The sequence below is a fragment of the Phodopus roborovskii genome, unplaced genomic scaffold, assembly GCF_943737965.1.
Source record: "Phodopus roborovskii unplaced genomic scaffold, PHOROB, whole genome shotgun sequence".
NCBI classification, from domain to species: domain Eukaryota; kingdom Metazoa; phylum Chordata; class Mammalia; order Rodentia; family Cricetidae; genus Phodopus; species Phodopus roborovskii.
In genome coordinates, this window is record NW_026126416.1 from 5,100,260 (window position 1) to 5,114,717 (window position 14,458).

Below are 14,458 nucleotides of genomic sequence, written 5' to 3' on the forward strand. Positions count from 1 at the left end.
ACCACGCACATTGACCCAGCACCGGGCTCTGCTTAATGACAACTCTGGGAGCCAGTGACTCTTCCTGCTAGGGCACACTTTTAGTTCTTCCCCCATCGGGGTTTCTCCTGGGGACACTTTGTGTGCCAGTGCAGTAGGATTATCACGGGCAGGCACTGTGAAGTTTCACAGGTAAAGCAAACACAGCTTCCAGAGGGCCAGGTCACACTGTCTCCTTGTGTGTGCATCTGCACAGGCAGTTCCCTAGCGGGTGACAGAGGCTACCCTGGCTTTGCAAAGCTCTGCCTCTGCCAGGACCCACCTACGACAATGCTCTGCCCCCTATATGGATGGGAGAGAGCACCTAACCAGATCACTTGCAATACAATGTCTTATGACTTCATCTCCCTTGAAATCTAACAACATCTGAGGGAAAAAAAAAAAAAAAAACCCAAAACAAAACAATTTAATGATGGCTTCCTTGGTTTACAGACAACAGAAAGGTGATCATTTCTCTCCATGCATGGTACAATGAAATTCAGGGACAAGTGTTCATCCAAGGACAGGAGCCATGGTATTCAACCCCCTGCTGCTCAGCTCCCTATCCTATGGTCCAGCTTGATGGCTCGGCAGTCGCAGTCACCGAGGGTTTATGGGGGCTGCATGGCCTCCTGAGAGGGGACAGCGCTGAGTATGCTGGGTACTGCCGTGCATAGGTGGGCCAGGAGCCGAGGCAAAGGACGGAGGCTTCCTGGTGGGGGGGGGGGTTGGAGGCTTCCTGGGAGGTGGCTCAGTGGCACCTGAACAATTCCTGAGGATGGGGACATGGGCCAAGTAGGAGCTAAGGTACTGGCCCTGCAGAGAGCGGAATGAGGAGCCTGGAGCACAGGCTCAGTGCTGGGCACCCACAGAGCCCGTCTCCCAAAGGGCAGAAAGATTCCCCAAGATTCGGAGCGGAGAACAATGAGAAGGGATAAATGGCATCCAGCCTTGTGGTCACCTCAAATGTCTCTGTTCCCTTCTGCCTTGCCTTTCCTCCCTCCACCCCAGAGACCTACAGACACACTAGAGACCAGAGACCCAATCACACTCCCTGGTTAAAACAGCCGAGTACACTTGTAGAGAGGGAGGACAAATACCACGGGCTTTTGAAGGGTTGGCTACAAGAAGGGGAGGGAGCTGGCCACTGGCTCCGTCGAGCCCCAGAAACTGGCAGCCATGGCCTGGTCCTTGGTGCCACCGCGTGAGCCGTTTAACTGAGCATCTTGTGCCGGTCGAAGACTGTCCTCCGCTGCTCCTGAACTTGCAATTTCCACCGCTGCTGAGCGCCTTCCACTCGCTCCAGGACAGTGTTAGCTCGGGGTCCCCCGATGGATGCAGCCACCGCCGCCGCGGAGCGTGCGTCCTGCATCGGAAGGAGAAAGGAAGTGATCTGGAGTGAGGGTGGATGGGTCAGAGCCTGAATTCCCCAAGCGCTTCGGGCTTCATGAGGACCTTGACTCGTCACCTGCACACCGTAACAGTGCACCTGGATAGAAGAGCTCAGGTGCCTTCAAGAGTCAGAAGGAGCAGTTTCTGGTCCTCTCCTTGAGCGCTGGCTCAAGTCTAGGCTCATCCTAACCCCACAGGCACACTCCTAAGTCTAAGAAGTACTGGTATTGGCCTCAAGACCTCACTCATATAAGCCAAGGCTTCAAGGCTATGTTCACAATGTACAGGGCTGGTACTGAACTGTGTACTTCCCCTACCTGTCCTGCCCAGGGAAAAACAGGAAGGCCAGGGACAGGGCCTGGCTACTCTGAGATTGGGCCCTCTTTACCAGGTGGGAGAGGGGCCTGTTAAAAGGAGCTGCAGGATCTCTTGAAGAGGACACTTGGACAGATGGGCGGGCGGATGGACAGACACACTCATACACACAGGCACACACAGACATACACACACACACAGACACACACACACACAGAGGCATACACACACACACAGACATACAGGCATACACACAGACACACACACAGACACACACACACAGAGAGACACACACACACAGACATACAGGCATACACACAGACACACACACAGACACACACACACACACACAGACACACACACAGACACACACATACACACACCCAAGCTTGCTCCTCCTGGAAAGGAGAAGGGGGGGGTCACCATTTAGTGTCTGGCAGGGGTGGAGACCTGGGGTTCAAGCCCAGCATTCCCATTCCTGGGCTGCTGTGGCCGTGGCCTGCTTGGCAGCTCTGCTCCCCCTTAGCCTGTCCCCCTGTCCCCTGTCCCCTTTGCTCCCAGACCCACTTTCCTTCTGCCAGTCTCCCCTTAATTATCACCCTCTGCCTCTGAAGCTCCAGAGCCCATGCATTTCCTGCAGGACCCAAAGCTGATCTTTGGGGGAGAATTAGAGCCGAGGGCCAGGCCCACAGCCCATGGGGATTTCCTCTCCAGCTCTCTGCGCCTCTCATCTCCTGCCACATGTCTCTTAAAGGATTAGTGCGCCCCTCTAAGCCCAGAGCCGCCCAGTAAATGCAACTTTGCCTCTAATGCCCCGAGCTGGCATAGCTTCTGTCGCCGCACGGCAGCCAGGCTAGAGAGCAGGGCGGAGCAGGAAGGTACAGCCAAGCTGGCGGCGCACAGGGACAGGCGACCGGCTTGCAAAGGCATGGAATAGTCTTATCTGTGAAGCACAGTTTGTCTTGAGCTCACTTGTTTCTAAGGTGACTTAGAGTCCCGTCCCCCCCGAAGCCCTGCCCAAGACCCCAAGTGGGACATCATTGTCAGGCCGGGTGGGGCCCAGGCCTGTAATCCCAGCTACCCAGGGAGTGGAGGCAGGGGGATAAGATGTTTAAGGCCAGTAGGGACATCTTAGTGAGATGCTGTGCCAGGATAAACCGTGTTTAAAGAGCTGGGGATGGGTCTGGGCAGGGAATAAAGCACTTGCCTAGTCTGCATACGGTTGTAGTAACATGCCTAAAGCAAAAAGCAAACCCAAACAAAAATCCTAGTCCCGTCTCACAAAGTCCCTTTGGTGACCTAATGGGCTTGCACACCACGGCATGGCTAGTGGACGTGATGTCACAGGAAGACCCTTATGTCAGATGGCAAGCACGGAATGAGGGCACACGTGGCCTCTCTGGGAGCTCAGCACAGTGGTGCCGCCTCGAACAAACATGATTTTACCCCTGCCTGATACACAACCTTAGGTGAGTCAACCCTCAGAACCAATGCCTCCGTACACAAGACGGACACTGAGGCAGCCTCGTCGATGAACACGACGGACGCAGAAACTTTGTCAGCGTCTGGGCATAGTGACCATTCAAGTTCAGTGTGAGAAATCTCAAATACTGGTTCCGGGACCCACCAGCATTTGAGGGGACCCACCAGCATTTGAGGGGACCCACCAGCAAACGGGGCAGGGGGAGGAGTTAGAGCAGGCAGACTTCCGTCAGGGCAGCTGCCTCTGAAGAGTCACCATGGCCTACACCTGACTCTGATCCTCCTCAGGCTGCCCGTGCTGCCATAAGAACACAGCTTGGCTCAAATTGGCGTCAGCACGGATGTGGGGTTGGGGTGGGCACCGAAGGGCGACCAGGCTCGGGAAAAGCTGGCCTGCCAGGACCCCCCGAGCCAGCTGTGGGGGGCCTGAGGGGCTGCTTTCCTCCTCATGCCTACTCTTGTCCATTCTAGAACAGTGTTGCTCTGGTAGACGCGCATCTGGATGTAAAGCCCGGAGGGCAGGACTAGGCTCATCTGGGACAGAGCCCAGAGGGTGGGAGGGCACAGCAGGGCTTGAAGGGAGCAGGAACAGCTCGCCGCATTACCACAGTTGCCTTTGTGAGTGCTAACCGCTTCCAAGGGCGTCCCCATGGCTAACAGTCTGACTAAGAGGTCTTAGAGCATCCATGTCTGTTCCCAGGAACCTGCTCAGCGGTAGGGCTGACAGGTGACCGCGGTGGGTGGGTGTGGGGCAAGGAAGTCATCACCTCTAAGCCTTCTCCCTTCGGGGCTGGGTCTGAGATGCAAGGGACAGTTAGGGTAGGGGGTGGATGGACCCCCCCCACACACCACACAGTGGTAAATGAATATGCGTGAGTCCCTAGAGGTCCCCAGGTAACCAGACCAATGTGACCCTGGCAGGCATACACCACCACACACCAGGCTCTTTCCCAGGCACATCACTTGTAGGGTCATCTCCCGGCAAACAGCTAATGTCACCTCCACTGTGAACAAAGCAACTTAAGACGCCGAAGGAGGAATCGTCTTGTAACCCAAGGTCACGAGGCTGCACGGAACCATGTCTAAACTTGCACACGCACCTGTATTTCCTGTCTTAGGACTCAGTAGCGTCTGTCTTTGGCTGGTTTTTTCCCCAAAGGGAAATCATATGGATAACCAAAAGAGCGGACACAACTCAATCCACCTCTCCAAGCAGGAACAATCCAGTGCCTGGCCCAAACACTGACCCTGAGGTAAGAGCTCCCGTGTCCACTTCAGGGTTAGGAAACTACTCCCTGTGATCAGAAGCATGGGCAGTGAGTGCCAGAGCTGGGACCCCAACTAGAGCTACCCTCAAGTGCTGTGCAGTGCAGCCCCAAGATGGTCTAGAAGCGTCTACTGAACGGCACGCCTTCCTATTCTATCATCAGGGTGAGGGCCATCGGAACAGCCTGCACCGGTGTTAGCCAGACCCTGGGGGGGGGGCAGGGTTCTCAGCAGAGCCCCGCACTACCATCCATGAACAGAAGAGAGGCCCATCTTCAGAAGCCCTCTTTGTCTAGCACCCACCACGTCCTTAGTTCCCATCATCCTTATCCCCGCTTTTTGGTTCCCTTGTATACTTCCTCCCATGGATCTCAGCACTAACTCTCTCCTCAGACCCCAGTGGGCTGAGAACTTTGAAGACCATGTCAGAGCTCAGGGGTGAGTGGCGGAGACAGCTAAAGCCACAGAGAAACCCTCATTTCTCCCTCTTCAAAGGGGGCCAGCCCTGTACATCTAACACAGCTCTGTTGCCATTCTGTCCCTACAAACACACGGGCTTCCTCTTTTCAAAGGGCGTCTGAGCCCAGGGATTAGGCCCTAATGCCGCTGGAATCCGGGGAGGCAGCGCCCAGCAGCCAGGCCCACTGAGGCTCTGCCAGAGCTTTCAAAGGGAGCACAGCAGGCTTTCATCTCCTCTGGGGACTGTGCTGCGCTGTGGGGGGATGGATGTCTGTCTGCCTTTCTTTGCCAGGCTTCCAGGCCCTCGGAGAAGAGCTCCGACCTACAGAGTTGGGGTGAGGGAGCCCCTAATCCTGACAAAGACTCTGGCTATCAAAATCTCACATCGTCGTCGGCCAGGCTCCTGGGAGAGGGGAAGGGCAGCCCGAGGCCTGGACACTGTTCTTCCTGAGGTCATTGGCTGTATAAGCTCACATGACTGACCTTTTAAGGATTTCCCCTACCCCCACCCTGCCCGCCAGGCCAGGCCTTCACTCCAGCTCCCTTTTTTTTTTTTTTTTTGAGCTGAAAGTTAAAATCCCTCTGGGTCAGGGGAGGCCTCCTCCTTAGGGAAATACTGTCCGGGACACTAGTCAGCCCAGAGACACCGCCAAGGCCCTGGCTTTGTTGCCGCTCAGAAGGCGACCATGGGGACCTTACTCATGCAGATTGTAGGGGAGTAGACAGTCTCTCACCATCCCAGACTAGAGTTGTCAAAGGCCCCATAAGAAGGCACCTTAAGCCGTGTCCAGCTCAGGGCCCACCATGCTCCCTGACAAGGTACAGTACTCTCTCACCCATCAGCCCTTTAAATGAGTTGCTCTGCTAGGAAGCCTCCTAACACAGACACCTCTTTTAGTACCCAGCTTCAGAAAGGCTGTCATCCACAGTCTGCCCATGTGGCCCTGGCCCAGTCAATCTCCCCCCAGTACAGCCTGCAGGATTTCAGACACAGCGGAAGAGGATGGGAGCTGCCGAGCCACAGGCACCTACGCCTGGACGGTTACACAGAATAACAGGAAGTCAGGGATGGGACAGAGATGCCGTGTAATGGGAACACTGCATTTTCTAGCTCACTTCGAGGGTACTCATCCTGAAACTAATCCTGTGCATCCATCCCCACCCCAACCCCCCTGTGTGTTAGACCAACCAGAGCAAGCTCATTCCAGCAACAGCCTTCAAGAAACCAAATACAATGCTCTATGGCCCTTAGAACCCTTGGGCAGGAGGCGAGGGGTACCCTCCTGCCTGTCCTCTACAGATGGGAAACGAGCTCATAGAGAGAGCACGCTGCAGCCCCTTATACGGCTAGACAGCAACCCTTCTTAGAGAACCCTTCCCAGGCCAAATGAGCAGGCAGAAGAAGCTACTCTGACTCAGGTCCTGTTCCAGGGACCTGACCACATCCTCAAGGCTCTCCACAGACAGACCCCAAGTGAGGAGAAGAGAGGCCTAGGTGCAGACGTAGAGACGGCAAACCACCCTCTCTCCTGGCTCCATATCTAGGACGGCAGGAGACGTGGCCATACCCGAGAGCCATGCATTCCTAGGGGATCCTGGCGCAAGCTGTGTAATCATGGGCTGCGTCTCTCAATTATTCCCCGGCCAGGACTGCAATTACCACATTACCCCTAATCGCCCCGTGTTTATTAGTGATGGGCTCTCCTATCAGAGCTGCTATTACTCTACATTAATAACTGGGTAGGCGAGCAAGCTTTCCTCTTGAGCACAGACCACCCAACTGTCAGGACCTCCACCTCCCCCGCCCCACCTCCAGGGGGCGAGGCTCCTCACCTCTGCTCCACCTTTGGCCAAAACCATGCTAGCAGGAGGCTGGCGGGAGTGGCCTCCCCTGCCGGGACTGTCCTTATCCTCCTGGTCTGGGCTGGCCTCCATCCCTCCACACGGGGAGCTTCACACAGACCCACATGTAGCTGCCCTCATGCTGGATTTGAACCCGCCTTCTCTTGTCTCCAATCTAGAACTTTAAAACCTCTAAAACCGTAATGTAGCTCTGCCTAGTCCTGGTCACCTCCAGTGACCCACAATGGACTACATTAAAAGGGAACCCTCCTCTCTGTCTTTCAACTGTATACGCACACGCCTGACACAATCCTATTCCAACCTGCAGGCCCTTCCGTCCCCCAGGGCCGAGCTCTCCTCTACCAACACCTGAAGGCAGCAGGCACGTGTTAAGGAAATCTCCCAGGCATCGGCCGACATGGTGAGGCCCATTCCCACTGTGTGTGTATCTGGATATGCCTAGGTTCCTGTACCAAATAGCATCTTCCAGCAAGGAGGCCGAGGGGGCAGAGCTCAGCGACCCTGCCCGTCGCCCCGACAGGTACGTAGGCAGCCTGGCACAGTGGCCCCCATTCCCTTATCGTACAAAGTCAAACCCTTTAGTTTGACATTGACGGCCTTCACTAATCTGGCTGAACTTCCTGGCCAGCTCCACGTGTTACCTAAGAGATCCAGCTTCTGCATTTGTCCATGGTGGTGCCGGGACACCGCCCCCCTGGCCCCTCTGCCTCCAGCCCCTTGGGCCAAGCTTTGAAGTGAGCAGGCACTCGACAGATGTTTGCAGAATCCCCGCACAAAAGAATAAGCCTAGCCTTCCATATACTTGTCACCAATCCGAGCACGTGTACCTACATGCAAGAGGCTCTGTGTGAATCAACCCTCCACCCTCACTCTTTGCCCAGCTTAGGAACACCGCGCATTGACCAGGTGCTGGGGAAGTTCAGGGCCGCCACCTTCTACGTCTGGAAGGGCAAAGGGCGATTTGCTGCTGTTTCTTGGTGGAGTATGAGAAAATGCACAGGGAAAAGCAACCCGGAGATGACTGGGGGGGGGGAGGGGGCAGGGAGGAGGGGCACCCCTACTTTAGGGCTTAGCCTAGAGACCCAGCGTGCTGGGAGCCCAGGACTACGGTTACCTCATTTTCCTCTTCATTGTGCAGCCGCTCAGTATAAGCATCCGGCTTTCGAATCAAGGGGTCCACCAGCATCAGGAAGGCCATGTAGAGCAGGAGGGCCCCCACCACAGACAGGTAGATGACGATGATGATCTGAGGAAGACATCAGCCTTACTCCGTGACCCAGCATTCAGACCAAGACCCCATTTCTAGACTCACATCCACGTTGGCCGCGGGTGATCACCAAGTTAGACTCTGGTACCCAGAGGTGGTACGGGTCTGCAAGGGAGGGGAAATGGCCCACACCACAGGCTCTATGCCAGCCCAGGAGAGTTCTATGACAAGGAACATTCTCTTCCACACAGGGAGGAGGCAACACCAGGCTCCGAACTGAAGGTCTTAGGCATCTACACGGTCTGTAGAGGGTGGGAACCAGGGAGGCCGCTGGCTCAGGAGACGCTGCTCCAAGAAGGAGGGTGAGCAACCTGCACAGGCTGACAGAGCTAGGGAGGGCAGACAGCCACTTCCTACCTAAGAGGCAAAGGGGAATTAGAGTCCGGAAAAAGCAGGTACAGTGTGTGGGGAGTGCCTTCCTCTTCAGCACACCTCAAAAGCAGCCCGAGGGAGGATTTGGTATCTTTGACCTCAGGAGAATTGTTTCTGATGCGATTTCTCGATTTGTCAGAGGGCAAGTTTAAGAGGGTTGGCTTCATGGCCTCTAGGCAAGGTCTGATAAGTCCTGCCTAGTGGCAGAAGGCTGGACAAGGGCTTTGTGGCATCCTTCTTCATTCCCTGTGTAGTGGCCATATCTACTACGTCTGTCTTCAATTCACCCAGATGGTTAACAAAGACGAGGTTCACGGACGCTTTCTCCCAGAGGGTGACGTGCCCTTGGATAACCTGCAAGCTTCCTAGGAGTCCTTTTCCACTCCCAGCACCGTGCATCATACCCAGACAGCCAGGCACCCGGAGATATGCTCAGTACCGTCTCTCTAGAGGGAATATGGAGTCTCAGGCACCTTTAAGTTCTCGCTTCTCCCTGCATAAAAGCCACCCACCGCAGGGACGTCGGAGAGCCCATCCCTCACCCGCGGGGCAAATGTGTAGCCATCAGGTCCCATCTCTGCGTATTGGCTTTGGAATATTAACAAAAGAGCACCAGCCACAGGACGCGGGACGCACGTGCAGCCCCAGACCCGGGCAGTACCTTGATGGTGGTGGTGCTGCGCTCCTCGAATCTGCACTCGCAAAGCAGGCAGTACGCTTCCACATCATGGCCCGGCACGGGCATGGGCTCCACCACATGCAGGCAGTTGCTGCAACACAAAACAGACGGGGCCGATGCAGGGCCTTGAGGTCCAGCAAGCAGGAGGCAGGGGGTGCTCAAGGGGTAGGAGAGGCCACACATGCGCACTCCCAGGCAGGGCGGAATCCCTATCCCAGCAGCCAACAGTCTGTCCGGCGTATCTTGCGCTAGCATCGTACGCTAGCATCGTACTCATCCGTGGTCCTAAATCCCCACCCTAGCTGCCTTCTCCTTAAGTGCTGCTTTCCCTGGTGGTCACTTTTAAAAGGCTCCTCCAGCACTAACGAAGTCCTGCAGAAGTCAAGCATGGCTTCCTGAATATACCGGGCCTGGTAGTCCAAGCTGTCAGGCTGAGTTTCCGAGAGCCCCAAGGATATGCAAGAACGTGCATTGACACAAGAGTGGAAGGTCCTTTCAAAGACGCCATTATTTTTAAGTCCAGTATGTGGCCCCATCGGTTCTCTAGACCTCTGAGGATCCTGGTTCCACCTCTGGGTAACAGCTCCAACATTCTATTCCCTATGGCAGTAGGCATCTCCTCGCTGTATTTCAGGGTACTGCCTCGAGGCCCTGCACAGCTCCTTCTGCTAGTTTCCATGGGTCATCATGAGTCAGACATGGCGCTGCACACCTGTAATCCCAGTGTTCAGGAAACTAAGGCCAGAGGATCCTGAATTCAAGGTTGACCTGAATTATGAGACTGTCTCTAAAAACTAAAACAAACATTAATGTCTCATGGTCCCTGCCCAGAGCAAATGCCACCTTCCCTTTGCCAGAAAATAAAGCCTTTCTTGAGCTACACGGGGCTCTGCATCAGAAAGGCTACTCCATGGCTACAATGGGCACCGTGAATGCCCGACAAGTCCAAACTGTAGTGTTAGAATGCCATCTTTAGTTCTTCAGTTTGGCGCCCTGGTACCCAAGGAAACAGGCAGCAACGGGGTACAGAGAACAGTAATAAGGAGAAATACTTCTGTCCTTTATGGGCTGGAGAGATGGCTGGGGGGTTAAGAGCTCTGACTGCTCTTCTAGAAATTCTGAGTTCAATTCCCAGCAACCACATGGAGGCTCACAACCATCTATGATGAAATCTGGTGCCCTCTTCTGGTGTGTAAGCATACATTCAGGCAGAACACTATATAAGTAATAAAAAGTAAAACCTAAAAAAAGAGAGAGAGAAACACTTCTGTCCTTTCTGATCCTCTAGGGAGTCACTGAAGCCCTACATATTTTCTTGTTTTCCCAAGACTGGCTTCCTTCCTAAGAAAGGGACTGGGCAGGGAACATTGGGGGAAGGGTGTGAAGGAGAAAGACCAGCTCCAGTCTTCTACTTAGCCTCAGTTTCTTCACTGATAACGGGAGCTAAGCTTGATTGGTGTCTTTCAAACTGTGCCCTTTCGGGTAGCACTGGAAATACTGTGTAGAAGGCAGGTGTGGGTAAGGAAGCGTCTGCAGGACCTCCTGGCCAGTCAAGTTCGACTCTCACACCACACAGCTTGTATTCCTTGACAGACTGTGTTTGCAGAAGGATGCTACTTTGACAAGCCAGCCTTGGGGTTTGTCTGTGCTACATTTAACAAACCCACCAAGAGGGCCTCTGTTACCCGCCTGTGATTATATACTTTCAGTGCTAGGTAGCAGAATGCCAGCAACATGGAGATACACATAGCTGTGACACTGGGTGCTGGCCTCAATCTGAGCACCAGCAGAAGACCCATGGCATTCGTGCCTGAAGACTCAGAGACCTCCAATTCCAGCCCTGCCACTCAGATGCTAGGAACAATGTCAAACCCCATGCTACCAAGGGCTGCTGGGTAATATGTGATGGATCTCAGGCAGCTCGGTGCTGTTGGGCCCTAAAATCCTGGGGCCTCACCTCCAAGCATCAGTGTCCACTTGACGTTTGTCATGGAGCATGAGAATGCTCAAACAGTCCCCAAGTCTGCCTCTGAAGGGAAGGGACAAACTACAGCTTGAAAGGCTTAGGCCGGACCTCATCCTCTGGGCAAGCAAGCTTGGGTCTCTAGGACTTTTATAACAGCGTTGCTAAAATTTCCCAGTGCAGAATCTGCCTGTGTGAAGGATCTAGAGTCAGTGTAGTGTCTTTGCTGATGACAGGAAGCCACTGAAGTCCCTCCTAGACCTCCACTATTTCAGGATCATCAGATCAATAATAGCACGAGAATTAGACTAGGGTTTCCGGAGAAGGCCATGTTTTCCAGGGCTATAGCATAAATTTGACTATAAAACCTCTACGAAGGAATAATAATACTACATTGTTATTATCAATATAAGCTAACATTTATATAGCACCTAGCATGCACAGATATCACTCTAAGTGCTTTATAAATTTACATAACACACGCATTTCAACTTCACACTCAAAGTATCACCATTCTTCACTCATAAGGAGATCAATGTGGGGGTGGGGATTAAGTAATCTAAAACAGGATTAACAAATGGCAAAGCTAGACTCGGGTCCAGAAGTGCTGGATCAGAGTCTACGCGTGTGCAAGGACTAGGTTTCACCAGAGTCTACCCATGCACAAAGACTGGGTTTCAGAAACTGGTCTGTGGATCAATGGCCTCTTTGAGCACCTCAAGGACTCCAAGCCAAGATCACTCTTCCGACAGACACTACCACATCTGCTGAATCAAAACCTTGGCAGGAGACTGTCGGAACTGCGTACTTTCTTAAAGCTGGTCTAGTGATCCTTGATCACTACAAGTAGCAGCAACCTTGACCCGGGCCTTCCCCATTCAATGTATACACCTTGACCTTACCACACGTCTGATGTCTTCAAGGATGAAAATTCCCATCCTACCAGCACTGGAAATGTTTCCGTCTGTCACTCATGCTCAAGCTATCTTCCTGAAGCTGTCTACACTGTGAGGTCACCCCAAGCCTTCCTGGTTCCAATCCCAAGTGCCCCTTCCCTTCAGCAGCTGTTCTACCAATCTTGAACATCCACGGAATGTCCCCAGGTCTCTCCCTTTTCAGGGAGATTCTAGGTCCTTCTAGAACATGGTATTTATTCTTCCTTTCACTGTCTTTGTTTACCCGGATGAATTCTTGGTTATTTGTGCTTTTTTAAGTAAGGGGCTAAGAAATGAATTCAAGACCAGAGACATAAGGAGCCTAATATAAGATCTTTGTTTGGACCTAAGTCTAGGCAGTTATAAAACGGGAACAACATCTACATTGTTTACAATAGAAGACTGCTAAGAAACTAGAACAGAATACAGGTGACAGCTTGGCAAAACCACCAGAATGGTGCTTACTACATACACCTGCCCCTCCCACACCTCTACATCAGCTCAAATTGGAAACAAAATCCAACACCCCCACCTGAGCTGTAATTCAAGATCCCTGGGTTTTGTTATCAAATGGTGAAGGAGGAAATAGTCTTTTGTAGGCTCTCCACAGAAATGGGTAGTTTATCTCTAGAACAGGGAGTCTAGTAAGCCCTGATAATTTCGACCAGGTAATGTAGCCAAGGGCCAGCCATTTACTCTGTCTTACCAGTCCTTCTGAGAGACATTCTGGTTGTAAATGTGCCCACTGATGTTCCTGTAAGGCGGACAGATGCATTTGCACCGGACATCTTCAGAACTCTGCAAGATAGAAAAGGAGTAAACAACAAGGAAGACCCTGCATGGGTTCAGATTCCAACCAGGCTAGCACGGTTCAGTACTGTGTCCATCTCCTCGGCCCCAAATCACCAAGGACCGATTCTACAGGAAGGCTGTCACCTCACAGAGTCCTCAAGATAGGAAGCTCTCTGGTATCAAAAGAAAAAACAGAAGTTGCCTGAGGCAGGGCACACATCACACAAAGTGACAGGCCTCGACTCTGGGGTCCACACTTGGGTATTTTCTGTCTGGTGGGGTAGGTGGGGTAGAATTGTCCTCAATTCCCTCTTAACTCCCTAGGTTAGAATGGAGGCTGGGGTGAATAGAGAGAAGTGGGTGTTACCATGGGAAGGCTCCCTCCAGGAATTCCTTAAGGGTGAAGAAGCAAGCCCTGCTACTCAATGTCTGAGTGATCTTCAGAATCTAAAGTCATAGACCGTCCCTCACAGAGCATCCAACCCAGCTGCTGGTCCCCCACCCCTAAGGAATGGGAGCAATCTCAGGAGTCCACCCTGAAGCCGGGTCAGCCCGAGAAGCAGAAGCTCCCATCTGTGCATGCCTTTACACCGAGCGCATTTTACAACATGATGTGAGTTTGATTATCCCCAAACTGAGCAGCAGATTCGAACACAGCTGTTTTTACTTAGGACAATACAATGGAAGCCTTGGGGGACGTGGGTGACTTCTCTAAACAAACTTTCTTGCTTGTGGCGAATTCTGCCCAGGGCCAGTCTGGCCTGAAGACCTATGAACCCTGTGCTCCCTACCCTGCGGGAAGGCCTGCACCTTGGAGGTAAGGTCCTCCAAGTGGTCCTCGGGTTGGGTGAGGGGCAAGGGAGATGCTTTGGCTAGCTCTGTGGAAGCCCCGCAGGCCCGGCGCTAGGGCAACAAGGTGCTGCTGGCTCACCTCCCTCACCTTGTTGGCTTGAGCTGGGGGCACCAGCAAGCCCCCGACCACAGCCACCAAACACAGCAGCTTCATGCTTATCGGGCTTGCCGAGCCAGCAAGACTGGACGCCTGGGGAGGATAAAAAGAAACATGGAGGAAGGTGGGTCACAACACGGCTCTGCGGGACGGCGGAAGGGGGCTGAGTCCCAGGATTCCCGGGCCTCTAAATCGTTCGCTCTCCCAAGTCCGGCTCTCGGGAGCTCCCCGTGCCCTAGCAGCGGGAGTCTTCTGGGGCTACAGCCTCCCGGAGCCCCCAGATCCTGTCTCCAGGCCCCGCTCCGACCCTCGCCTTTCTTCCCACCTCTCTGCCTCCACCGCCCCGTAGCGCCGATCGGGAAAAACGAGAAGCCCCGATTCCTACTGCCAAGGGCACTGCACACCCTGCCTAGGGGTCTGGGGCGCCAGGAACCCCCCCAGTGTCCCTGCGAGCCCCCCGCACCCCTCCCCCAATGCCCGGTCCACCAACCTGCAAGCTCCGCCGCAGCCGCCACAGACCAGCAAGCCCCACCCCTCCAGGTTCTATTGGCTTCCAGAGCCGCCGCTCAGCCCAATCTCGCTGGTCGCCAAGGCAACAAGACCCACCTTCGCCTGGCCCCGGAGGCTCCCAGTCTGCAGAGAGGAAGGCATTTCTCCACCAGGACCGAGCAAGAAGAGGGGATGTCTGCCTTCCCAAAGGGGACCG

The 14,458-nt window shown here is 53.8% G+C and overlaps 1 protein-coding gene across 1 annotated transcript; it reads right to left on the reverse strand.

Annotated features, from left to right (window-relative positions):
* Positions 1-429: 429 nt before the first annotated feature.
* Positions 430-13,842, reverse strand: Tmem9 (transmembrane protein 9). The gene is made up of 5 exons (XM_051183212.1): positions 13,744-13,842; positions 12,718-12,809; positions 9,096-9,204; positions 7,910-8,041; positions 430-1,384 (listed from the first exon to the last, which is right to left on the reverse strand). The coding sequence occupies exons 1-5, from the start codon at positions 13,807-13,809 to the stop codon at positions 1,232-1,234; spliced, it is 552 nt and encodes a 183-aa protein (XP_051039169.1). The 5' UTR covers positions 13,810-13,842; the 3' UTR covers positions 430-1,231.
* Between the last annotated feature and the right edge of the window lie 616 nt (positions 13,843-14,458).